This window comes from Balaenoptera ricei, chromosome X (genome assembly GCF_028023285.1).
Source record: "Balaenoptera ricei isolate mBalRic1 chromosome X, mBalRic1.hap2, whole genome shotgun sequence".
Taxonomy (NCBI): Eukaryota; Metazoa; Chordata; class Mammalia; order Artiodactyla; family Balaenopteridae; genus Balaenoptera; species Balaenoptera ricei.
Window position 1 is genome coordinate 1,520,401 of NC_082660.1, and position 25,377 is coordinate 1,545,777.

Here is a 25,377-nt window from a genome sequence, read left to right on the forward strand (position 1 = left end):
CAGAAAGAGCTTTCGAACCTCTGACCTTCAGCACCTAAAATCATCCCAAAGTTGCCCTTTAAGGTATAGCTAAGGCCCTTAGGTTCCATCACGTCTCATCTAGACTCGGTGGGGTTTTTAAAGACTAATAAGGAACAAAACAACATTTTTTAATGATAATTAAACCATTGCATCCAAAGGTCAGGCAGATATAGAAAACTAACTTATGATTACCAAAGGGGAAATGGCGGAGGTCAGGGGAGAGGGATAAATTAGGAATTTGGGATTAGCAGATACACACTACTATATATAAAATAGACAACTAACAAGGACCTACTGTATAGCACAAGGAACTCTACTCACTATCTTGTAATAACCTATAAGGGAAAAGAATCTGAAATATAAACATATACACGTATAAATGAATCACTTTGCTGTACACCTGAAACATTATAAATCAACTATATTTCAATTTTTTTAAAAGTAAGACATTTTTGTGGTCATTTTGGAAAAAGATCCTGAGAAGTTCAACCTCATCGTATGCTATGGGTAATTTTTATAATTGCCATCACGGGCATCACAAAGGGTTACTTTTTTTTTTTTTTTTTAACTCAAGTGATGTGAGCCCTGTCGAAAGTGGTTGTATAGCATCGTGTGCAAAAAACCCCGCTCACTGAGGTTCTGTTTTCTCATCTGTAAAATGGGTAAAATGAAATGTTTCTCCTAAGATGCTTGTGTGTATCAGGTAAGAACATAGGTATAACGGTTGACCACAATTTCAGGCACAGATGGGGCAGATGGTTGATGGAGGCTCTTTTTTGGAGTTTCATCTCAAAATGTTAACTTTGTTTGCAGATAATGGGGCTCGGGCTTCTCTAAATTTACAAAAGCAGCATAAAATGCCAGCGAAGCAATACCACCGTCCGGGAAAAATACCTGCCACAAGGACCGAGCGGGTGATGAAAACAATCACGCCAGTCGTTTCTGAACACGTACAAATATGACAACACACGCTCCCGGGGACATGAAATGTGATTCGGGGCCACCACAGAATTTTATGTTTCTCTCCTCTCCCTTCCCTTGAATCTCTCCCTTCAGTTTTTAGCAAGATTCCTCCCGTTCCTTCAATGCCAAGGTTTGGGTCATCGCTGGGAGGCGGGGAAAACAAAACAGTTCTCTTGTGAGTAGACCGACTTAGGGACAAGAATGTACACAGTGAGTTTCCCTAAACGGCATTTGGGGTCAGAAAGCCAGGACACCAGGGCTTGGGACTCGGTGCCGTCAGGCCTGCAGGAAACAGACACACACACACACGTGCGTTTTCTGGGACACGTGTGATAGCCGCTGATGCCAGAGCAGGGCTGACACGGGCGCGGGGGCAGATGCAGACACGCGGTAGAAAACTCGGCGCCCGAAGACACCAGCCCGGCTTCATCACCGTGCACCGTGAATGAGCCTGCTGGCGTTTAATCCCCAGCTCCCCTACAAACTGTTTTCATGGAAACTGGGCTGTTTTCGGGTTCCTCTGCCCCGTGCCCACGGGCCTGTCTAGTGACTTCCGTACCTCCGGGTCACACGCACGCCCCTGCTCCGTCCTCCGTCCACACCTTCTCCTGCCAGGACCCCTTGCCTTGGAGATTGCAGGAAAGAAAGGCTCCTTGGAGAACATCTTCAGCTCTGATCCCAAACTCTCAGCCGAACTCCCACCCCGTGTTTGCAGCCGGGAGCCTGCAACGCGTTGGTTGGGTCCAAATGCCACTTCTTCGATCACTGTCAGCCGTGCTTCCCTCTTTCTGCCCGTGCAGCTCGCCGCACGGATTTCAAAGCGGCCTTCACCGCACGTGGGTGCCGACCCTTCCCTGTGCGCCCCCTCTGCCCCTCCATCTGGGGTCACGATCAGCTCTTCCTCCAAGGGGGCGGCTCCGGGGGTCAGGGTCTGAGGCCTTGTAGTTCTGTTTTCCCCACATCCACTCACGCCCCAGCACACAGGCACGCACACACAAGGGCATCAATGCACACGTGCACGCACACACGTACCTGAGGCATCCACACGTGCATGCAAACATGAATGCATGTATGAATCGCACAGATGCACGACACGTATGTGCACACACACGCATGCAAACATACATGCATTGTACACCTGCACACATACACTCATGCACACCCACATATGCATGCACACACAAGGGCATCAATGCATATGTGAACACACACACAAGGGCATCAACGCACATGTGCACACACACACGTACCTGAGACATCCACACACCCATGCACACTCATTCACACGTGCATGAAAACATGAGTGCATGTATGGATCGTACATATGCACGGCACATATGCACACACACACACAGGCATGCAAACATACATGCATTGTACACCTGCACACGTACACTCAGGCACACCCACACACACACACATATGCATAAGTGCATGCATGCACCGTACACCTGCACACATATTTATTCATGCACACACATTCATGTATGCACACATGTGCATATAAATGCACATGTGCATTGCTCACATGCACATACATTTACACGGGCACACATCCACATTCAGGTGCACACGTGCACACAGGCATGCATGCACGTGAACATAAATTCATCCACGCATGGCACACAGGTACAGGCACTCATACTCACACCCATGCACATGTGCACACACATGCACGTACACTCACACACCCTGAAGCACCTTGAGGTGTTCATCATATAAAGTAAAGGCCAGGTGTCTACCTCTGACGCCTTCTGCAAAGTCCATACGTCCACCATAAGACCTACCTTCTTTTCTCCAAATCAGCCGCACCCTTCCCACTTCTGCCGTCTGGATTTTCAGGCTGTGGTTGGAGGCCAAGAGTCTTCTTTCTTTTCTTTTCCTCTCTCTTTTTTTTTTTTTTTTTTTTGGCCAAGCCACGTGGCGTGCAGGATATCAGTTCCCGGACCAGGGATCGAACCAGTGCCCCCTGCAGTGGAAGCGCTGGGTCCTAACAACTGGACCGCCCGGGAAGTCCCCACAGAGTCTTCTTTCAACTTCACAAGGAGCCTTGGGATATGTTGACCTACCACCATCTCCGTGGGAGGCCGTGACCTCTGACCAGCTCCCCAAGAGCCAAGAGGAAGCGCCGCCATTTATCCACAGGCTGTCAATCTTCTCTCTACCCTGAGGGTCCCTGCTCCACCATCCGGTGCCCTGGTTCCTCCCTTGGCTTTTGCTTCCCACTTAGGACCACGAGCCATCTCTTCCCGGGTCAGGTTCACTTTCTGGCCCTTCTCTCCCTCTGGCCGTATCCGTGGTGGCCTCCTGCCCGGGAGCCTGTCAGCCCCTGTGACCTGCCCACTCCCCCACCTGTTGCTATTTCCTGGGCGCCGGTCAATCACGCTACATCCTTGCTGAGAAGCGCTGTGGTCCTTGGGGGAGGGGGGGGGCAGAATGAAAATCCACTGATGCCAGACGTGTATCGTCATCCATCTGGACCCTTGCTGGCGTTCTCCACAAGCCTGAGGCCAGCACTTCAGCAGCTTGAAGGAGGTCAGAAGGTGCCCACACAGGGTCCCAGGTGACCCCGCATCACCCAGTGCCCACAGGCTCCGGCCGTGGGTGGTGCCCTGGGTGGTCGGGAGGCGGGTTCTGCGTGATTCACCGATGGCTGTGTTTCCCCCTAAGACCTGCCTTCCATCCCGCACGGTCAGTTTAGGCTCAGCCCTTCCTCTGGTCCCCCGTTCTCCCCTCCCCCGGTGAATACCCCCCGTTACCCTCAATTCTCAGACGCTGGGGCCGACGGAGGGACAGAGCTTTTCAACCCAAGGGAGGTCATCCTCCTGGACTTTGCCTCACGACACCCACTCCAGCGACACAGTCTTCTTGCTGCTGGAATCACCAAGCCAAGCCCTGCATCAGGGACTTCACACATCCTGCCCGCCCCCCGCCTGGAGCGCCCTGCACCCCAGGTAGACGCAGGGCCCACCCCCTCCATCAGGGAGGTCTGCTTCAATGTCACCCCTTCTCTGACCCTCTGTCGACTCTCTCCACCTGCTTCTGTTCCTCCCAGACTTCATGTCTCTCCTTGGTTGTCCTCAGTCTCTGTGTTCGTGTCTGTGTAGACATTCAGATCCATGTCTACGTGTATTTACATCTATCATCTATTATCTACCTGTTATCTAGCATCTATCTACTATCTGTCACCTATTATCTAGCATCTATCAATATCTACCTAATCTATCATCTATCCATCTCTATCTTATCTATCTTTATTATCTAATAAAATCTTCTATCAATCATCTATCGATCTATCATCTACCTGTCATCTGTATCTATCTATCTAATTATCTATCTCTTTAATCCATCCATCCATCCGTCCATCTACCTAAATATAGTCTGCCATCTGTATCTATTTATCTATGATAATGGTTAGAAACTGGGGAAGACTCTACCCCCAGGAGACAGTTGACAATGTCTGGGGACATTTCCCACTGTCACAACTGGGAGGGGGTGCTCCTGGCACCTGGTGGGTGGAGACCAGGGAAGCTGCTCCACACCCCGCAGTGCACAGGACGCCCCACATCCGAGGGTCCTCCAGCCCCAAGTGTCAGTGGGCTGAGGCTGAGACACCCAGGTCTAGAAGATGATGTCATCTTAAAGGACAGAATTTGTGATGCAGAAACAGACTGCTGGGGAACAGCCCCCCAAAGATCCAGGCTCCCACACAGAACCATCTCGGAATCAGCCTCTGGGTCTCAAAAGCTGACCTTAGCATCACCCAGGCCTCCAGGGAAGGTGTGTTCCTGGGTACCTGGGGCTCACGGTCACGTCTCACGCAGCAGGGTCCTTGTAGGACCCTGACCTTTTACAAAAACGCACCATTTAAAAATTCATCTCACCAACGACTTCAGAATGTAAGATGCCTCTGCTCTCGACGTTGAGAGGGGAAGATCAGAGAGAGACGCCTTGAGGGTCTCTCCCCATCCCACCCAGGCTGCCCTTATCCAAAAGCTCCCAATGCAGAGAATCAGGTAATGCAGACAGAATAAGGTGATGTGCCTGTACAGGTGCACACCTCTATCTAGAGCTGTCACACCTACACGCTGCCCTTCTATCTTATTTCAAGGAAGGCATTTCTTTTTGTTTTTTCTTTTCTTTCTTTGTGCTCCAGCTCATCCTTCACACTGACAAACGCACAGACCCTGAACAACTTGCAGAATGGTCCAAAGGACGGAGCTCACATCTCCGCCCGGGAAGCTGGCTCAGAGCATCAATTACTAATGTGGTCTGCAGCATAACCCTGGGGCTGGAGGGAGCTCTGATTGCTCAGCATCTGTGCCCTTGGCTGGGGGCTAACTCCCTCCCCTTTCCTGCCCCGGCGTCTGGTACTTTAAAGTCAGAAGCGATACTTCCCTGTGAAGGTAACTAAATTAATTTCCAAGGGACCGGCGGAGATCACGGTGTAGCTGTTATTAAATGGGTAGGAATAGAAATGAACAGCCAAGGAGGAGAGAGGAGATATGATTGTGGGGAGAGAGAGAGACCAGGTCAGCAAGGGAGAAACAGAGAAGGAAAAAAAAAAAAAAAGCCCAATTTGCAATGACAGCCCACTTTGCTGGCTCCAAGTGAATGAAGGATAGGGTTGCCTTTTCGTGTTTGGATTGATTTCAACGCTGGGCTTTATGAAGGGACAGCAAAAGCTCCAGAAGTCGTAGGAAATGTCAGGCTCAGAAGAGATGGGCAGCTGCTTCTCCGTCCTCAGCAAAGATGGGCATGACACGGGGTCAGTGAGCACTGGGGGCTTATATCAGCTTCTTGGGCTGCTGGAACCAATGACCCCAAAACAACACACGTTTACTGCCTTATGGTTCTGGGGGTGAGAAGTCTGAGACGGGTCTCACAGGGCTAAAATCAAGGTGTCGGCAGGACTTCGGGGAATCCATTTCACTGCCTCTTCCAGCTTCCGGAGTTGCATCTTTGGTTCCTGGCTTCTTGCTCCAAAGAGCAGGGTTCCATCTTGAAATCTGTCTTTTGTCACCTTCTTGCCTTCTATCTATCCGACCCGCCCGCCTCCCGCTGATCAAGACCTTTATGATTATATTGGTTCCACCTGGATAACCCAGGACCCTCACCCTTTCTCAGCATCCTTCAGTTACTCACACCTGCCAAGTCCCTTTGGCCATATCCAGGAACCAATTCAGGGATTCTGGGATTTAGGATGGGGATGTTTTAGGGAGACCATTATTCGGAAAACCACAGGAAGGGAAAAAATACATTGAAAGAGAGAGTGGTGATTGGTGGATTTTGGAATGATGTGGGAAAGACCCTCCCGGGGCAAACCCAGTGGCTGTATGTCTCGTCTCTGTATGGTTGATGGTGTCCAACTACGATGTCAGAAAACGTAAAACCACGACTGTTCTACAGGTACACCACGAGCCTGTATCAAGGGTTTTTTAAACCTCATTCACGAGGGAATGTGTGCAGTGTTAAGCCTGATCCCACAGCAGCTGGAGGGGTTGGTAAATATATAGTCAGGACTCCAGACTAAAATGGAAAAGTCAGATACAAAGCCAGCGGGTGTCCTACAAGGCAGTAAACCCACCACGTTGGGGTTATCTGTTCTCCGAGGCATAGATCATTGACTACTTCCCCATCTTCTACAAGTTACCAGGTGACCTGATACAGCTGGGTCCTTAATCCATAATCAAGAGTAATTCATAGAAGGTTACAATCGCAGAGGGTCAAATGCAACCCCCCCCCAAGACGGTTTGGTTTGGTAACATTCAGATGTGACATTGAAAGGGGGCACTGGATTGCTTTTGCCTCATTTCTCTGGTTTGTACAATTCTTAAGAATAATGTTGTAACTGAGCAGTCCTTCCTGGGACAGAAACCCCTCCCCCCATGCCCTCTGCTTTCCTGCTGTTTGTAGAAAAGCTTTCACCTCCTAGGCCTTCCCTGAGTTCCAAAGAGCAAATTTAATCAGAGAAGTGGGAAAATGCAGAAGCAAAGGGAAACAGTCAAGCATGACAAAATAATAATAATGTAGCCATTAAAGTCAAGGACCTTGGTTCCTCCTCAAGGGCTACAGATCCTATTCTGAGCCATGTCCTTTGAGCTGTTTTGCAGATACTGAAACCCCAGCAGGTGGGAGACGTTACCTGCATGCTGCCCACCAGCACGGAGACGCCAGACCAGTTGGAACCAGAAGGTTGATGATGTGGACTCCCGATGACCTCACCACCAACCAATCAGAAGCTGATCACACACCCAGCACTCCCCTCTCTCACCCTGTCTTTAAAAACCCTCCCCTGAAAGCCATCGAGGAGTTCAGGCCCTGTAAGCACTAGCTGCCTGGACTCCTTGCTTGGCGCCTGCAATAAACGCTGTACGTTCCTTCACCACAACCCAGGGTCAGTAGATTGGCTTTGCTGCACATGGGTGACCGGACCCAAGTTTGGTTTGATAACAATGTGCCTGACCATCTCACTTCCCATCTGGTTACAGAAAAGAAGTATCAGAAGGTATCAACAGGTGATACGGTGACTGCACCGAGATGCCGTGAACGACCTTTCTGGGACTTGGCTAAGAGTGGACGACCCTCTCTGGGAGATGCCGGGTCTGTGGTGTAGGCTGTGACGCATCTCCTTGTCTGCACTTCAGAATCAGGTCCACACACTACTGAACTGTCTTAGAAGGAAAGGTGATGGGGCAGCTTGGAGAATGTCCAGGAGACGCCTGGATGCTGCTGTGAACCCATCCTCCTGCTGCCTGGAAGGACCACACCATTGCCACGTTGAGAGCTGATTCAGGACCATCTACCCTAGTCCTGCCTCACCAGTTTGCGTGATTCTCCCCTGCCCGGCAGCTGTGTGATTGATGGAGCAGGTTCACCTGGCCTGTCCCAGGGGCAGGAGAAGGACAAAGAAGGGAAGATTCTGCCTTTGCCACGTGCCCGGTAGGAGACAGGCTCTGCCCATGAGACAGAAAGCGTTCCCCCAACGTGAGGGACATCCAGATGCTGGGTGACCTCTGATGGTGACACCGGCTGCATCCTCCTTTGATGGTCCAGATGGGACCATATTCACCTCTGCAGAATTTCACAATGCACACAGACGAAAAGATTCTAGGAACAGTCTCCAGGTAATGTTTCATTAACAATGGGCTTCTTTTTTCCTCTGCATTAGGTTAAAGTCGTTAAAAAAATTACTTCTAGTGATTTTTTTTAACGGACGTGAAACTCACATTATATAAAAGTAACCATTTTAAAGTGAAAGATCTGGTGGCATTGAGTACGTTTAGAATGTTGTGTAACCATCACCTCCATCTAGTTTCAGAACCTTCTCATCCCACCAAAGGAGACCCCAACCCCCTGAGCAGTCACACTCCCTCTCCCCGTCCCCCAGACCCTGGCACCAAGTCCACTTTCTGTCTGTGGATTTCCCTGCTCTGGACATTTCCTATAAATGGAATTACACACTGTGTCTCCTTCTGTGTCTGGTTTCTCTCACTGAGCATCGTGTTGACTTAGAATCTATATGAAAAAAAAAACACTGAAAAAATATTCATCATAAGCCTCTACATTCTATAAAAAGATTCACATTCAGACCACAGTGTGATGTCACGATACACCTATTCAAATTGCTAACCTAAAAATACTGATAATACCAAATGCTGGTGAGGGTGAGGAGCAGCTAGAATTCCCATAGGATGCTGGCAGAGATGCAACATGGCACCACCTCTCCGGAAAACAGTCTGGCAGTTTCTTATAAAGTTAACACACTCTTAGCGTATGACCCAGCAATCCCACTCATAGATGTTTATCCAAGAGAAATAAAAACTTGCATTCACACAAAAACCTGTACAGGAATGTTGGTAGCAGCATTCTGCACAAATCACCCCCAAATGGAAACCACTTGGCTGTCCTTCAGTGGGGAAAGGATGAACTACATACAACGTGTGCATACAATGGAATATCACTCGGTGATTAAAAGGAATGGGCCATCGTTCCTTGTGACAACTCAGCAAAATGCATATTGCTGAGTGAAGGAAGCCAATTTCAGAGGGCTAAGTACTGCAGGATGTCACTTATATGACTTTCTGGAAAAGTCAAATATAGGGACAGAACTCAGGCCAGTGGTCGCCAGGGATGAGGGCTGGAGAGAGGGTTTGACTGTGAATAAAGGGCCAGGACGAGCAAATACTCCGAGGTGATGGAAATGTTCTGAATCCCATCAGGGGTGGTGGTTCCACGAATCTGTACATGAGTTAAAACTCACATGACTGTACTGCAAAGACGAGTGAATGTTTTATTGCATGTAAAATGTTTAAAAGAGCTCTATGTGTTGAAAAACTTGAAAATGGAATTACCCTATGATGCCACAATTCCACATCTGGGTATTTACCCAAAAGAAGTAAAAGCAGGGACCCGAAGAGATATTTGTGAACCCATGTTCACAGCAGTGTTATTCACAATAGCTAAGAGGTGGAGACAACCCAAGTGTCCATGGATGGATGGATGGATGGATGGATGGATGGATGGGTGGATGGGTGGATGGATGGATGGATGGATGGGTGGATGGATGGATGGATGGATGGGTGGATGGATGGATGGATGGGTGGATGGGTGGGTGGATGGATGGATGGATGGATGGATGGATGGATGGATGGATGGATGGATGGGTGGATGGATGGATGGATGGATGGATGGGTGGATGGATGGATGGATGGATGGGTGGATGGGTGGATGGATGGATGGATGGATGGGTGGATGGATGGATGGGTGGATGGATGGATGGATGGATGGGTGGATGGATGGATGGGTGGGTGGATGGATGGGTGGATGGATGGATGGATGGGTGGATGGATGGATGGATGGATGGATGGATGGGTGGATGGATGGATGGATGGATGGGTGGATGGGTGGATGGATGGATGGATGGATGGATGGGTGGATGGATGGATGGGTGGATGGATGGATGGGTGGATGGATGGATGGATGGGTGGATGGATGGATGGGTGGATGGATGGATGGGTGGATGGATGGACGGACGGATGGATGGATCGGTGGGTGGATACACAGCGTGGGGTCCACCCACACAGTGGAAAATGACTCAGCCATGAAAAGGTGTGAAGCTCTGACACAGGCTACCATGTGGATGGACCTTGAGGACATGATGCTCAGTGAGAGAAGCCAGATATAAAAGGACAAATCCTGTAGGATTCCAGTCATATGAGGTCCCTAGAGGAGTCCGATTTCATAGCAACAGAAAGTAGGATGGTGGGGGCCAGGGGCTGGGGAGGGGGATGGGGAGTGTTTAATGAGGATAGGGATTCCATTTGGGAAGATGAAATGTTTCTGGAGATGGATGGTGGGGATGGTACATTAAGTACCTTGTGAATGTACTTAATGCCACTGAACTGTGCACTTAAAAATGGTTACGATGGTACATGAAACACTCAGTCAGTCTGTCTCTCTCTCTCTCTCCCCCCGACAAGGGTCCAGACCTGAGCTGCCAGTGGTACCGAGAAATCGCGATTCCAGAAAGGCCAAGCGTGTCATAGCCGCTTGGTGCTGCCGGGACCCTTGCTGGATCTGCTTACGTCCCTAATCACCACCCGTGGGTTGGGCAGGATATCAGCTCCAGCTGTGGAGGCTGCATCTCAGGGCGGTGCACCTGGTCCGAGCGTCCGGGTTGTCAGGTGGGGGTGGGAGGGGTGGGTTGGGATGCACGCCCGCCAGCGGGATCCCCCCCCCCGGCACCCCAGACCCTTAGCGCTCTGAGAGGGGGAGCCTGGGACACCTCCCCTCGGAAAAGAGAACAGCAGTGTTCACCAGCTGGGGGCGGGGGGGGAATCTCAGCGGCTTTTTCGTTGCTGTTGTTGTTTTTTAATTTGGTCTGGAAGAGACTGATAACTCACTTGGAATTTTAATGTGCATTCCAGCTCTGCAATTCTAAAATCTAGTGCACATAGCTTTGAATGGTTTAGTCTTTGGAGTCACCCAGGGGTTCCCCAAAGGGAGGAATCCCAACCCCCAGGGGACACTAGCAATGTCTAGGGACATTTTGGGGTGTCACGACTGTGGAGGGGCTCCCGGAATGTGGTGGGTGGAGACCAGGGAGGCTGCTCCACCCCCCCCCCCAGTGCCCAGGACGCCCCACATCAGAGAGTCGTCCAGCCTCAAATGTCCACCCTGCCCAGGCGGAGAATACCTGGGGTAGCGAATAACATCACCCCTTATAAATTATGCATATATATATATATATACACACACACACACACACACACACACACTCATATTCATGAATCGAATTGTGAGAAAACCCAAGGTGTAGGCGTCTGGCCACTTGGTCCAGTTTCCTGGCTGTGTCCTGACCTCCCTCCCTTACAAACTTCTAAGACACTTGCATTCTCTGGTTTGACACATCAGGGCTCCATCCATCATCTTCCAAGCAGAGAGTTGCCACTTGCACTTCCTGGAGATGCTTTTGGTCATTTTCCTAGGGATATAATTTTGCGTCTCTAACTTAACCAGGTGCCATTTTTTCCTAATAACCAAGGCACATACTGAAAGCAAATCCTGTGCCTTCGGAGGTCCCTGAATCATCTTGGACTGTTTTATAACTCCCTCCAGCCCCGGGAAGGGTGCGTCATCATTTATGCATGGCCTCCGAGGTCCTTCCAATCCTAGGAAATCGACTGTCATATTTCATTCCGCTTTGGTACTTATAAAACCTTCCATGGAGAGAATTTCAAAGACGGGCAGAAAATGATGGAACCCAATGGGGTCTATTTTTTTCTATTTTGAAGGTTGCTGGAACTCTTGTTATTCTTCTGCCTCCTTGCCCTTCAGACATAGGGAGACAGAGTTTTTAAAGGAAGCGGGGCTCCTGCTACAAGTGAGCATTAAAGGCTGCTTGCCTTTGCCAAGGACACCTGAAGGTCAAATAACTAAAATACAAAGTGAAGTTGCCAACAGCCATTGATATGCAGATCTATGGCCCCAGTGGCTGGGAGGCTGGTCCAGTGGCTAGGGAGGGAAGGTCTGCTTTGGACCGGAAGTTGCACATTCTCAATGTGAAAGGATGACCTTCAGCCTCCTTCAAAGGCAGGCTATGACCTCGAAGACGGAGGGGAGCTGTGTTTTGCTTCCTAGAGCCTTGATTCTACCTGGAAGTGAAGGGTTCGACCTGCTACTACAGGACTTCGTGGACAAGACATGCCTGCCCGGAGCGTGTCTTGAAAGCTTCATTCGAAGCATCAAGTGTCGAAACGTCTGAGGTGTGGAAATATCGTCCATACGGTCCAGTGGATGGGGGCCTGGTAGCCCAAGGCAGGGACACCTTGTTTGCAGGATGCATAGACAGTTAAATAAGATGATATTGGAAGTTTTTTGTTTGTTTGTTTGTTTTTGGAGTAGAGTTGCTTTACAATGTTGTGTTAGTTTCTGCTGTACAATGAAGTGAATCAGCTATATGTATACCTATATCCCCTCCCTCTTGGACCTTCCTTCCATCCCCCCCATCCCACCCACGTAGATCATCACAGAGCATCGAGCTGAGCTCCCTGTGCTATACTGCAGGTTCCCACTGGCTATCTATTTTACACATGGTAATGTATTTATGTCAAACCTAATCTCCCAATTTTGGAAATATCCTGGCATAAAGTAGGAACTTCCCAAATGGAAGCCACATCTCCCGTCTTATTTCCCAATCTTTTCTGAAAAGGAAACGAACACCCGTATTAGTTATTTTTGATTTGATTGAAGCAAGAAACAAATTAACTTGAGGGTTGCCCGATCTCTATGACAGGATATAATACCCAAGTAGCCCACCATGGGGGTGTTCCCCACCCCGGCATCAAGCAGTTAGCTTAGGTGGACGGGAGTTGGGCGTAACCCCTGTTCGTGGAAACCAAGGATGATGTTAGAGGTCTGTCAGAACCCACAGCATCGCACTATGTCAACCCTATCATCACCGGGGTCGACATCCCTGGAAAACTGCTCTTCTGGCCCTCTTGGGAATCCCGGCTCAGGAAAGCTATCCCAAGGGGAGAATTCCTTATGCAATCCTGGTGCAAAGGAAAAATGGAAGTGGAGGGTCAGGCCAGATTGCTTCTGTTCCATTGATCAGTTTGGTCCGGTTCAAAGCACCGCACGCAGATGCCCAGTGTGTGGGGCTGAGAAGAAAACACAGCCTTGCTGGGAGGTGCTTTGTATCTGCTTCGTAGCAAATATTTAATTGTATGGAGGTGAGATTCACATAACATCCAATGAATCATTGAAACTGGACAATTCAGGGACATTGAGCACATTCACAATGTTGTGCAACCACCACCTCTATCTGGTTCCAGAACCTTCTCATCTCCCCAAAAGGAGACCTGTCCCCATGAGCAGTCACTGCTCCCAGCCCCTGGCAAACACTAAGCCACTTTGTGTCTCTTTGGATTTTACTATTGTGGATATTTTGTAGAAATGGAATCATATACGATGTAGCCTTTTGTGCCTGGATTCTTTCACTTAGGATGTTTCCAGTGTTCACCCACGATATACCATGTATCAATACTTCATTCCTTTTTCACGGCCAAATAATATTCCACCCTGGGGATGTAGGTTAACCCATTTTTAATGTCCCTTTACTTTCCTAAAACAAAATCACAGATACCTACAGACAAATGTAATAAGAGCCACGTGATGTCCACATAACACAAATGACTATAACGTGATACCCATTTGAACATATCAGTGCTTGGACCTCCCCCCCACTCTAGAGAGGGTGAAGCAGTAAGAGGATGTCCTCATATGTTGGATCCCCAAGAAGGTGCCGGCTGCCCCAGGCCTAGAGAACTGGTAACTTAAATGCCACGAGCTGCCGCCTGCCCTATGCTTTCCCCAAATGGTGAACATTCAAGCCAAGGATAATCTTCTCTCTATGAATGCAATGGTTGCTCGCCTGGAAATTCAATCTCTTGCACTGATGTGTTAACAGCCGTGAGTTCTAGGCTGGGGTTAATTATAAACAGGGTTTCCCCTATGTGAACGTCTGGCCAGATGTGAAGAAGTCATGTGAGGTGTGAGAACATCTGACCCTGGGTACCCGGTCCTGTGCCTTGTAAGAAATCTAACATGCTGGCCTCCTCCTGCCAAATGCTAGTGCAAGGTCCACTCAGGGTGCCCCTCTCCACCTTCCCCTGCACCCCGGAGAAAACAGCCACTATTTAGAAGCACCAGGATATCAGGAAAGGAGTCCAGATCATTAGGTCCACGTGATTTGCACCAAACCCACAACGGCGACGTCACTCATATAGGAAACGTATTTGCAGCCTTAAAACCCTTTTAGATCCATCCTCTTATTTGAGTCTTATAACCATAAAAAGACCCGTTGAACAGAATGGGACACTGGGATCCTGGAGGGTAAACTGTTTGACCAAATTATGCAGTTGGCCATAGACATTTCACACTGTTGCTGCAAATCAGAACATCATGTCGTCCACCTTAAAGAGATACGATTTCTAGTTGTCAGTGATACCTCAATAAAGCCAGAAAACTAAATATTCTCCCCTTAAAAAAGTGTTCCTCTTAGTTCCCATGCTGTTTTTTTCCTTTCCAGGATATTTTAAATGAAAATGTTTTATTGTATCCACACATCTGGTACCACAGTAGACCAGAAGTCCCACAGGGTCTTTGAAGGACAAAACAAGTAGGTTCTGGGTGAATTAGAACAGACGTACTTTTTAATGCATTCCTGGACCCATGACAGTAAAATGATTATTTTTAATTCTATATACTTGGGAATTTTTAAATACCCATTGAAGTAGCCCATGGGGTAAAGAGGAACCATGAAAATAAGGACTGAACTATGTATCTATGAGATGCAGCCCAAGTGACAGACAGAAATGAGGACCCTGCGACCAGAAATATGAAAAGTAAAAAATAAAGGGCAGGCATCAACTCAGGAAGCTCGACATGACATCCCAGAATGAAGGCAAAGAATGAAGGGATAAAAGGGAAGAAACAGATGTAGTCAATATCACCAGAAGTTCTAAGTTAGCAATAAACGCAAAGATCGCTAAAAGTTTGTGAACTTCAGAAAATGCTTCATTGAAGAGCGCCCCAGAGACTGGAAAATTCTCAAGCTTTTTACTACGTACAGATGCTCCCCCATCACACATGTAGAAACCCAGGATGTCCTTATGTCTGGGATTGTGTTTGTGTTTTTGTGGCCGTCAGTAAACAAGCTACGGATTTAGATCCAACCCCTAGGATACTGGCACCCAGACGACAGAAAATACAACTCCAACTCATTTCTCTGGTTAAACAACAAATTCAGTGACTACGGAGCTTGGATGGAAAACCATGCCTGGCAGGGATTTACCCCTAAGTGTCCTTCAAACAGAACGCATACCGTCTTGCTGTCCACTCAGCAAACCCGGTTGTAGACAGGGCACGTTAGGAGCATTATTTGATGGATGAAGAGTCGGAAACACAGAGACCAAAAGGCTTAACGAGGGTGCTTAACAAATGCGAGACTTGACACTTCCCAAGGAAGAGCCCACATGGGAAATGGGCACGGTGCTACCTCGCTGACCCGTGGGTCATCTGAGGAGCTCCTAATCAGCCTCCCAACCTGTCCAGCCTTGGAGGGAGCCCGGTGCACCTTCTATGGTTGTATTTCCTAACAGCCAAGATGAGAGGTATTTTCGATACAGACACCCTCAAAACCCAGTGGGAGTTGAGACGGATGAAGCTTCAACTGGGTCATATCAGACACAGACCCGCCTTTGCAGAGCCCACTCTTTCCCATCAAAAGTGCCTCTTATCACATCTGGTACCATCCCCAGTTTCTAGACATTAGGACCTGATATCTTTGGGTCCTAATCCCACCCTAGACAGCAAGCTCCTTTAGGACAAGAGCTCTGTGTCACTCAACTTTGAGCTCCATCCAGTGTTTGCTCAGAGCTTGGCTGGGTGACCCTACTCAACACATCATTGCCAAACGAATGGATGGATGGATGGATGGATGGATGGATGGAAGGATGGATGGATGGATGAGGTGGTCGTTCCCACTGTCGAACAAAACTCATTGATGCTACATGGAGGGGACTGAGAAATACACGCACCATGGGTCCAATTATTGAATCAAGACTTGCCCAGGGATGGAAGGTCATCCATCCCGGTGTGTATGCACACAGCCCCCTTCCCGGGCTCCCCGAACGACAGCGACAGGCGCAAACCCAGGATCCCCGGTGCCCGCCATGCCGTGGACGTGGCCTTACTCACCCAGTGGTCCACGAGACTTCTCCAGCTGCTGGGAAGTGTCTCTGAGCTCTGAGGAATGTTCCACAATCAGGTGTCGAGGGAACATGGTAACTTCTCCAGAACTGTGTCCTCTCTCTCCCCTGGTGGACGAGTGACATAAGGGCGGTCATGCAATGGGGAGGGGCCATGTGAGGCCAGGGTCCTACACGGTCCAAATTGCTCTCAGAGCCTATCTTCGCCCAGGGACTGCAGCATCTTTCAAGGCCCAGCAAGCTTGTTCTCAAAGTGACAGAGGATGTCGGACTGGACAGGACTCACCCCGCCTCCTCATCCTGAGCCTGTACTTGGGAACCAACTTTGTGATACCGCTAAGAGTAGCTGGCACTTGTGTACTATGACCTCAAGCCGTAAAGGGCTCTCCAGTGATGTGCAAATGCTCCAAGGTTGGGATCTTCCTGGAAGTCAAGATCCTGCTTTGAAGTACATCATCCTAGCTGTCCGGAAGTATTAGACAAGGTATGTCTCCATCTTGGTTTTAACATACAAAGTAATTCTAGTTCTGAAACACATCAGTCGGGGCTGTAGGGCTTAGCAGAACATCTGAGCAGTTCTGGGAGGGGCTGGCGCCCAGGGCTGGAAGCTTCAGTCTGCATTTGCCTGGCCCAGAGGGTCTCAAACTTGCCTGAACAAGAGGATGGCTTGAGGAGGTCTAATAAATGCTGGTACCCAGAGGAACGAACTTGGGGATTCTGTTGATGGTGGAGCTGAGCATTAGTGGTTTTCAGAGGCTCCCCCAATGTGCAGCCAAAACCCACTAGCCTTACTGGATCTTGGGGAGAGGTCTTCACCACCCATGAAAGGTAGGCTTGAGCACATCAGTGGCTGGATGGAGGGTGTGCTGGGGGTGGGGGTGTCCTTATTGGCTGCAGACTTGCTCCTCTTTCTTGAGGTTGGAAGGAATGTGAGCAAAGAGGGCTATCGCATTGGCAGTTCCAGGGCAAAATGAAAATGTGGGTCCTTGTTCACGCTTCATTAAGAATTTCAAGATGGCGGTCATAGGGCATTAAGCCAATAGGCATCCTTATGAGGCCAGGGTCCTGTGTAAGCTACATGGGTCACTCGCCCAGGAAAGCGGCCTTGGGTACATATAGAAGAAGCCGTGACCTCCATGGTTTTCCAGGTCACCAGAAAAGGAATGGATGTTTCCTGAGTTTCCAAGTATCCAATTCATGTACCATGCAGTGGATTGAATACTTTCTACCAAAAAGATATGACCACGTCCTAAACCCTGTTACCTGTGGATATGACTTTGTTGGCAAAAGGGTCTTGGCAGATGTAACTAATGAAGGATCTTGAGATGAAGAGATCATTCTTGATTATCCGGATGGAAGCGAAGGGTCTGAGATGAGGTCCTCTTGGATGAGGGTGGCGGCCACAAGCCCAGGGACCCCTGAAGCCCCCAGAAGCTGGAAGAGGCAGGAAGGACCCTCCCCTGGGGTCTCTGGAGGAAGCACAGCCCTGGGACACCTTGACCTCAGACGTCTGGTCTCCAGGACCAGGGGCTGGATGAATTTCTGCTCTTTTCAGACTCCCAGTTTGTGGTCCTGTGTTACAGCCACCCAGGACACTCTTATACACGACATAATAGTGAGCTGTTTGAATAAGCAGGGTCTTCCACTGGGACCACGTGCCCCCATCTTCACACAGTGATCTGAGCCACGGGCCACCAGGACCCACAGATCGTCTTGTGGGTTCACACCGTAATCATCACCTCTCCTGCAACTGTGATGAAGGGGGTCAGGAATCTCTGACCGTCTGGCAGCTCTCTTCCTCGTGCTGGTCCATGGTCTCCGGGAGCCTCCTTGTCACCCTATGGTTCTCCCGGGAAGGGTGTCGGGATGTTCCTTATCCGAGCGGACGTCCTGCAGAGTCTGCGCACCTGCAGAAGGGGCCCTGGTTTGTTCCTCTCAGGCCACCACACGAACAGTCCCAGACGCTGGGGTCTCAGCTCTGCCAACCACAGCAGGATGCAGGCGAGGGGGTGAGGACCTCAAACGTACACGTCCTGGTCTCTTGTCCTTTTACACCAACGTCTCCTGGTTGCACGACACAGAATTCATAACATCTTCTTCATCTGTAAGGAAAACATGGTCTCTGGGGTTAGAGACCCCTGAAGTTCCCACCTAAGTGCCAGCAGGAACTTGAAACTGGGTGAGACACTGAGTCTTTCTGAGGCTAAATGCCCAGCCATACGACAGGACTTACAATTCTCCACGTGGCACACAGGGATCAAAACCCAAGGTCAACAAAGTATAGGCCTCAGATAAATCTGACCTCCCCCCTTTTTTGTAAATAAAAGTTTATCAGAACACAGCCACACATGTTAGCGTAGTGTGTGTAGATGCTTGTGTGTCATATGGAAGAGTTGAGTAGTTGTAACAGATCATATAGCCCTAAAATATGAAGATATTAACTGGTCCTATATATAAAAAGTTTGCTGACCTGGAAACCCTATCTATCTATTTATCTATCTATCTAGCTATCTATCTATCTAGCTATCTATCTAGCTATCTAGCTAGCTAGCTAGCTATCTAGTGTAGTGTGAACCCCACTCTGGAAGAGCTGCTGGCTGTTAGTCCAATGCATGAATGTGCTGGGGGCCGACATCAGGTCTGGGGCCTCAGTGGGATTTTGTCAATTGAGGGAATGCATGTTAGCTGACCAGGGGTCCCTGGTCTTGATATTCAGGGTGCAGTCTGGCAGGAAACACACAGAGTCCTTTTGCTAGCATCCTAAATGTCTGATCTCTCCATGTTGGAATTTGAGAATCCAAGAGCCATTCTCAGAGAGAGGACTGAGCCTTCCTTGCCTGACTGGTGGGTGAAACAGGGCGGGCCCGGACGTCCAGGCAAAGGTCCACTAAGCTGCTAGAGATGCTCACATGTGTCAACAACTGTATGAGTTTCTTGTAACAAATTACCATCAAGGTGTTGGTATCTTAAAGCAACTGAAATTTATTCTCTCTCAGTTCTCAAGAACTTCAGGGCTGAGCTCCCTGAAGAGGCTCCAGGGGAGGGTCCTTCCTGCCTCTTCCAGCTTCTGGGGGCTCCAGGCGTCCCTGGACTTGTGGCCGCATCCCTCCCATCTCTGACTCCGTGGTCACATGACCCCCTCCCTCTTCTGTAATCAGTTCTCCCTCTCCCTGTTTCCAATAAGCAACCTTGTGAGTACATTAGCCCTACCTGGATAAGCCAGGATGGTGTCCTCATCTTAAGACCTTAATGACATCTGCAATGATTCTCTTCCCAATACGAACACATTTGCAGGTTTCAGGGGTTAGGATGTGGACATATCTCTTGAGGAGCCACCATTCAAGCCACTACAGAGGGAACTGGACGAAACCAGGATGGTCCCACCACTGACCTGTTTCCAAGGCGTAGAGGGCGGCCGTCACGCTGCTGAAAGATGAGGCGTCTGCAGACCCTGGAAGGTCCATGACGAAACTAGTTCAGGAAGAGCCTGACAGACTGCGATGGGCACCCACATCCAGGGAAGCACCGGGCATTCGACATGATTATTATTACATTAGTATTGTGGTTTGACGTATAATCCGAGCCCTGCACACATCTCCAGGAGAGGAACATGCCTGTGTTAACAGACGATGAAATGAAGAAGCAGATACCAGGAGAGAGGCTTCATGGGACCACTGAAGGGTAAGTGGGCAGCAAAGCTGCCATTCTTTGACTAAGGCCCTAAAAAATGGTGGGGGAATGTGCAGACCTGCAAACCCTGTGCAGCTGAATCCCATCATTGGTTTAGTCCAGGCCCTGTCCCCGTCCCCATCCTACAGACCCCCTGGTGACAGGTGTCCAGGCCCCGTCCCCGTCCTACAGACCCCCTGGTGACAGGTGTCCAGGCCCCATCCCCGTCCTACAGACCCCATGGTGACAGATGTCCAGGCCCCGCCCCCGTCCTACAGACCCCATGGTGACAGGTGTCCAGGCCCCATCCCCATCCTACAGACCCCATGGTGACAGGTGTCCAGGCCCCGTCCCCATCCTACAGACCCCATGGTGACAGGTGTCCAGGCCCCATCCTACAGACCCCATGGTGACAGGTGTCCAGGCCCCGTCCCCGTCCTACAGACCCCACGGTGACAGGTGTCCTGGCCCCATCCTACAGACCCCACGGTGACAGGTGTCCAGGCCCCGTCCCCATCCTACAGACCCCATGGTGACAGGTGTCCAGGCCCCGTCCCCATCCTACAGACCCCATGGTGACAGGTGTCCAGGCCCCGTCCCCATCCTACAGACCCCATGGTGACAGGTGTCCAGGCCCCGTCCCCATCCTACAGACCCCATGGTGACAGGTGTCCAGGGCCCGTCTCCATCCTACAGACCCCATGGTGACAGGTGTCCAGGCCCCATCCTACAGACCCCACGATGACAGGTGTCCAGGCCCCATCCTACAGACCCCATGGTGACAGGTGTCCAGGCCCCGTCCCCGTCCTACAGACCCCATGGTGACAGGTGTCCAGGCCCCATCCTACAGACCCCACGATGACAGGTGTCCAGGCCCCATCCTACAGACCCCATGGTGACAGGTGTCCAGGCCCTGTCCCCGTCCTACAGACCCCATGGTGACAGGTGTCCAGGCCCCGTCCCCATCCTACAGACCCCATGGTGACAGGTGTCCAGGCCCCGTCCCCGTCCTACAGACCCCATGGTGACAGGTGTCCAGGCCCCGTCCCCGTCCTACAGACCCCATGGTGACAGGTGTCCAGGCCCCATCCTACAGACCCCATGGTGACAGGTGTCCAGGCCCCGTCCCCGTCCTACAGACCCCACGGTGACAGGTGTCCTGGCCCCATCCTACAGACCCCACGGTGACAGGTGTCCAGGCCCCCTTTCTTACCCCGTGTCCTACAGAATTCCCTACCCCTCTGTTGAGGGTCTTTCCATGAGTCACGGGGTGAGAGCCCTGATAGGTGCCCTAACGGCTGCAGGAAGCCCCTAGGACCTGGTCCCCCTAAAGATGGTGGGGCAGAGGGTTAGGGTGGTCACATGACCCTTGATCAACAGACTAAGGAAGGCTCACGTCTCTCCCTTTCCAGGACCCACAAATCAGAGCCGCATCTCTGGCACAAACTGCGTGTGAGAGAACAGGGGACACAGGACACCCTCAAAGCCACCAGTGCCCAACAGTCCCAGGCTCCCTTGAAAGTGTTTGCTTCACCCGGATGTTTCTACCCCAGGGTCCTCGGCGCCTCTGTGCCAAGCAAGAACACCGCCCGCGTGGCTGGCAGGATTTAATGACTCAGGGCACCCGGTACAGCTGGACACATTGGGGATCAAGAGATTCAGGGCTGAGGGCTACACTCAGCACTCCTCTTCTCCTCAAGTTCCGGCCCAGGGCAGGGAAGCCGACGGGAGGCTCTGGGGAGACAGAGCCCCAAGGGCGGGGGACGTGAACGATGCAGACACGTGGTCCAGCACAGACACACCTGCGAGCGCCTGGCGGATCACGGTCTCCCCGGCGGGTGGCTAACCCCGGAAGGCCTCCTGGGTCACATCGGCGATGCCTGTCATCCGGCAACTTCTGGCCCACAGCTGTCGCTGAAGCTCCAGGTCGTACGTGACCGCCAGTGACTTGGTCTCTTTCTCGTTGTAAAGATAGCGGCCGCCACGGCCTTCCAGCGCTGGGGTGACCGCCGCGTAGACAGAGGTCCAGGCTCCCTCATCCGGGGTCTGCGGGGAGAAGGAAAGGAGAACAGGAGTCAACTTTCAGAGCAGAGACACGGGGGTCTCCACGCTCACAGACACTGTGGGTGAGACACAGCACCTCCGACCTGGTTCCATCGACTCGGGCACAAAGCCCAGCCGGACAGGCTGGGGGAGCCCGGCCTCCGTGGGTGCAGGAAGGTGCACCCACGTGGGTTGTATTTCCACATTGGGTTAATCCATTTCGACAGATGCATGTGACGGCCCCAGTGTAAATACTCAGGTCTCCAACTCTTTTTTAAAAAATTTATTTTTATTGAAGTATCATTGGTTTACAATGCGGAGTGCATTTCTGCTGTATGGCCAACGCTTGATGAAACTGAAATGCTTATTCGTTGGCTCAAAGCAGATGACTGTTCGGCCTCTGTGTTGAACGCACGACATTTACCAATTTGAGATGGAAATGTCGAGACAGCAGAAAGGTTCTTGGTTTCCATGCAGTGAGGAGAGTTACAGTAGGAGAACTGTAAGTTCAAAAAAAAGCTTGAAAGGCTGAGAAGAGATTGAGAAAAGTGGACCTCGGGCAGTAGGAGGGAAGGAGGAAGGTCTGAACGCCAGACACCCTGTGTTTTGGGTTGGGAGCTGGGGTGTGTGTGTGTGTGTGTGTGTGTGTGTGTGTGTGTGTGAGAGAGAGAGTGAGTGATGGAGTATTACTCAGCCATGAAAAAGGATGAAATAATGCCATTTGCAGCAACATGGATGGACCTAGAGATGATCATACTAAGTGAAGTCACACAAAGACAAATACCATATGATATCACTTATATGCAGAGTCTAAAAAATAATACAAATGAACTTATTTATGAAACACAAACAGATTCACAGACATAGAAAACAGAGCTACAGATACCAAAGGGGAAACGGGGGGAGGGATAAATTAGGAGTTTGGGACTAACAGACACACACTATTATATGTAAAATAGATAAACAACAAGGTCCTACTGTACAGCACAGGGAACTATATTCAATATCTTGTAAGAACCTATAATGGAAAAGAATCAGAAAAAGAATATGTATATATATATATATATATATATATATAACTGAATCACTTTGCTGTACACCTGAAACACTGTAAATCAACCATAATTTTTAAAAAACTGCAAAAAAAAAAAAAAAAAAAGAACCCGTAGATTAAAAGAACCTGGCGGAGAAGTTCAAGGGATTAGACCTTGTGGGAAGTGAGGGGCTTTGGGGATACGATTCAATATCCAGAAACCAATAGAATTGCCTCATCTTATTGTCATGACAATGACTTTTCAGGAGCTCATCGCATGTAACAAACTTTTGGAAATCCGCTCAACTCGCCCAACCCTGGTCCTTCTCGTGTGCCTCTAAGAGTGTACCATTGTAGGACCCTCAGGTACACACCCAGGCCAGGAAACAACCCCACGGGCACACTTTCTGGATTCAGACGTGCTCAAAAGGGGTATCTCGGAAGTCGTGATGACAAATGTCCCCCGGCACTTACAATCGGGCTGGAGAAGGTTAAAAAGAGAAGTGAAGGGCAAAGCTTCCTTTACTCCACAGAGCCATGTGACAGGCAGAGAAGCTGCGACTTTGAAGGTATTGTCTGGAAGACCAACACCTCCCCATCTGATCTCCCAAGAGGGCTGTGTACCCACCTGCCAAAAACACTGAACATGACAAAGATGGGAAATTGCTGAGGGCAGCCAGGTAAACTGTTCCTTTGATGTTACCGGGTCCCATACTCAAGGAAGCAAGATCCTGGGACCCTACGGTCAAGACATGAATCGACGAGGACAATCTGAAACATATGGGCATCTCCCAGGAGGAGCTTGAAGGTTTGCAAGGAAGTCTGCAGAGGGGAACACGCATTATTGGAAAGCCTGTGTTCTCATGTGTTGGGATGGGTGGGAAGGCGTGGGCATGGGGTCAGGAGGGGGTCAGGGGCCATGAAGGGAACAGTCTGCCTCTTCAGGAAAAAACATTCGTTTCATTGTAGCAACGAGCTCCTTTAGACAGGATTCTACTACTTTTTCATGGAGATAAAGTTATACAATGTTATATGTCAGTTATAAAGTATAAAACATATTGATTTGACACGCAGTCTTATGAAGACTCCTAAGTGTTTTGGGGTTTTCTCCCCAAGTGTTGATAGGGATTTTTTCATCTTATTTTGGTTGCAGTTTCCAACTTTTAAAAACGCTTAGGTCACCTTTTCCACCAGCCCCAAGTCCTCACCCTTGTCAATTCGTCATTGTTGATCCAACGCTTTCTCACAGCTGTTTTTTTGTATAAGCAATTCTTTTCAGATGTATTAAACAAAAAATCCTCCAAAAAGAAAGGATTTACTCATTTTAAATAGGAGACACTGTCTGCACATCGCATGTGCCCTGAGTCTGTTTTCTGGGAACGGATGTTGGATTTTCCTGTCTTCCTGGGGCAGTGGCTATGACCAGTGTTCTGTTTCCACCTCAAATGGGTGTCCTGGGATTCGATTCTGGGGCTGTCCACCCAGAGTTGGCAAAGCCTCTCTGGGCGTGTTTATGGCCTCAGTTCTCCTTAACTGCCCTCACCACATGTCTCTGGGGTCCTCCTGCGCTCCGGACCCACTGACTATAGGTACTGGGGTACCCAGGACCCCCGCAGGGTTGAGGATTTCCAAGAACGACTCACAGAATTCAAGACGGCGTCTCCTTGTGATTCCACTTTTATGATAAAATCCAGAACAGGAACAGCCACATGAAGAGCGTGGGCCACAGGGTGATAGCTGGGAGGGTCCCACACATACATTTTCCAGATGATTTTCCATTATAGGTTATTACAAGACAGAGGAACCGGTTTTCCCTTTAGTGGTGTCTGAGACGTTCTTGTTCGGATGGATTTACACCTCCTTGGCAAACGCATCCTTCAATCAGCTCCTGGGACGAGCTTGGCTCCTAAGTCAGCCGTTCCCCAGGCCGAGGATTCAGGGGTCCATGCCCAGAAACCTCCTGCCATGTTTCACCCCCAGAGTGAGTCACCTCCATCAGAAAGACCTGCTTTGTTGCAGCTGCAGGCTCCCCCGCTCCTGGGATTTCCCTAGGATGTGTCCAGCCCTCTCTTCAGAGGCTGCTTCTTTTGGGTCCTCCAGCGGGCCTTATCTGGGGGTCCATTTCCCCCACAGGTTGAAAGTCCTCTTGTCTGGGTAACAGTCCTTGTGATCAGCATGTCCAACTAAAACACAAGGATGGCAGTTTTAGAAGATACTGCCTGTGCTGTGCTGGACATGAGCTTGGGATGCCCCAAGGACACAGCAATGTGCCCAAAATTCAGCTACTGCCAGGAGACGGGACTGCAGTGGAATTCTGTTGATGATCGTGTTTCTGTAGGAAAGGGACTTCGAAGCACAGACACATACCCCCAT

At 50.0% G+C, this 25,377-nt stretch overlaps 1 protein-coding gene across 14 annotated transcripts in view; it reads right to left on the bottom strand.

The window, feature by feature from the left end:
- Nucleotides 1-25,377, bottom strand: part of DHRSX (dehydrogenase/reductase X-linked) — a 337,523-nt gene that overhangs the window by 126,547 nt on the left and 185,599 nt on the right. For 12 of the 14 annotated variants that reach the window (XR_009500312.1, XR_009500319.1, XR_009500314.1 and 9 more), the window contains exons 7-9: nt 21,731-21,974; nt 19,651-19,710; nt 16,249-18,361 (exon numbers count right to left, since the gene is read on the bottom strand). Coding sequence is in view for 2 of the 14 variants with exons in the window: in XM_059911567.1 (XP_059767550.1) it covers nt 21,771-21,974 (204 nt within the window). In the remaining 12 variants the exon portion in view is untranslated. Of the gene's footprint in view, nt 1-16,248; nt 18,362-19,650; nt 19,711-19,733; nt 19,874-21,522; nt 21,975-25,377 lie in introns of those variants that run through there. The other 2 variants (XM_059911567.1, XM_059911566.1) reach the window with 2 other exon arrangements.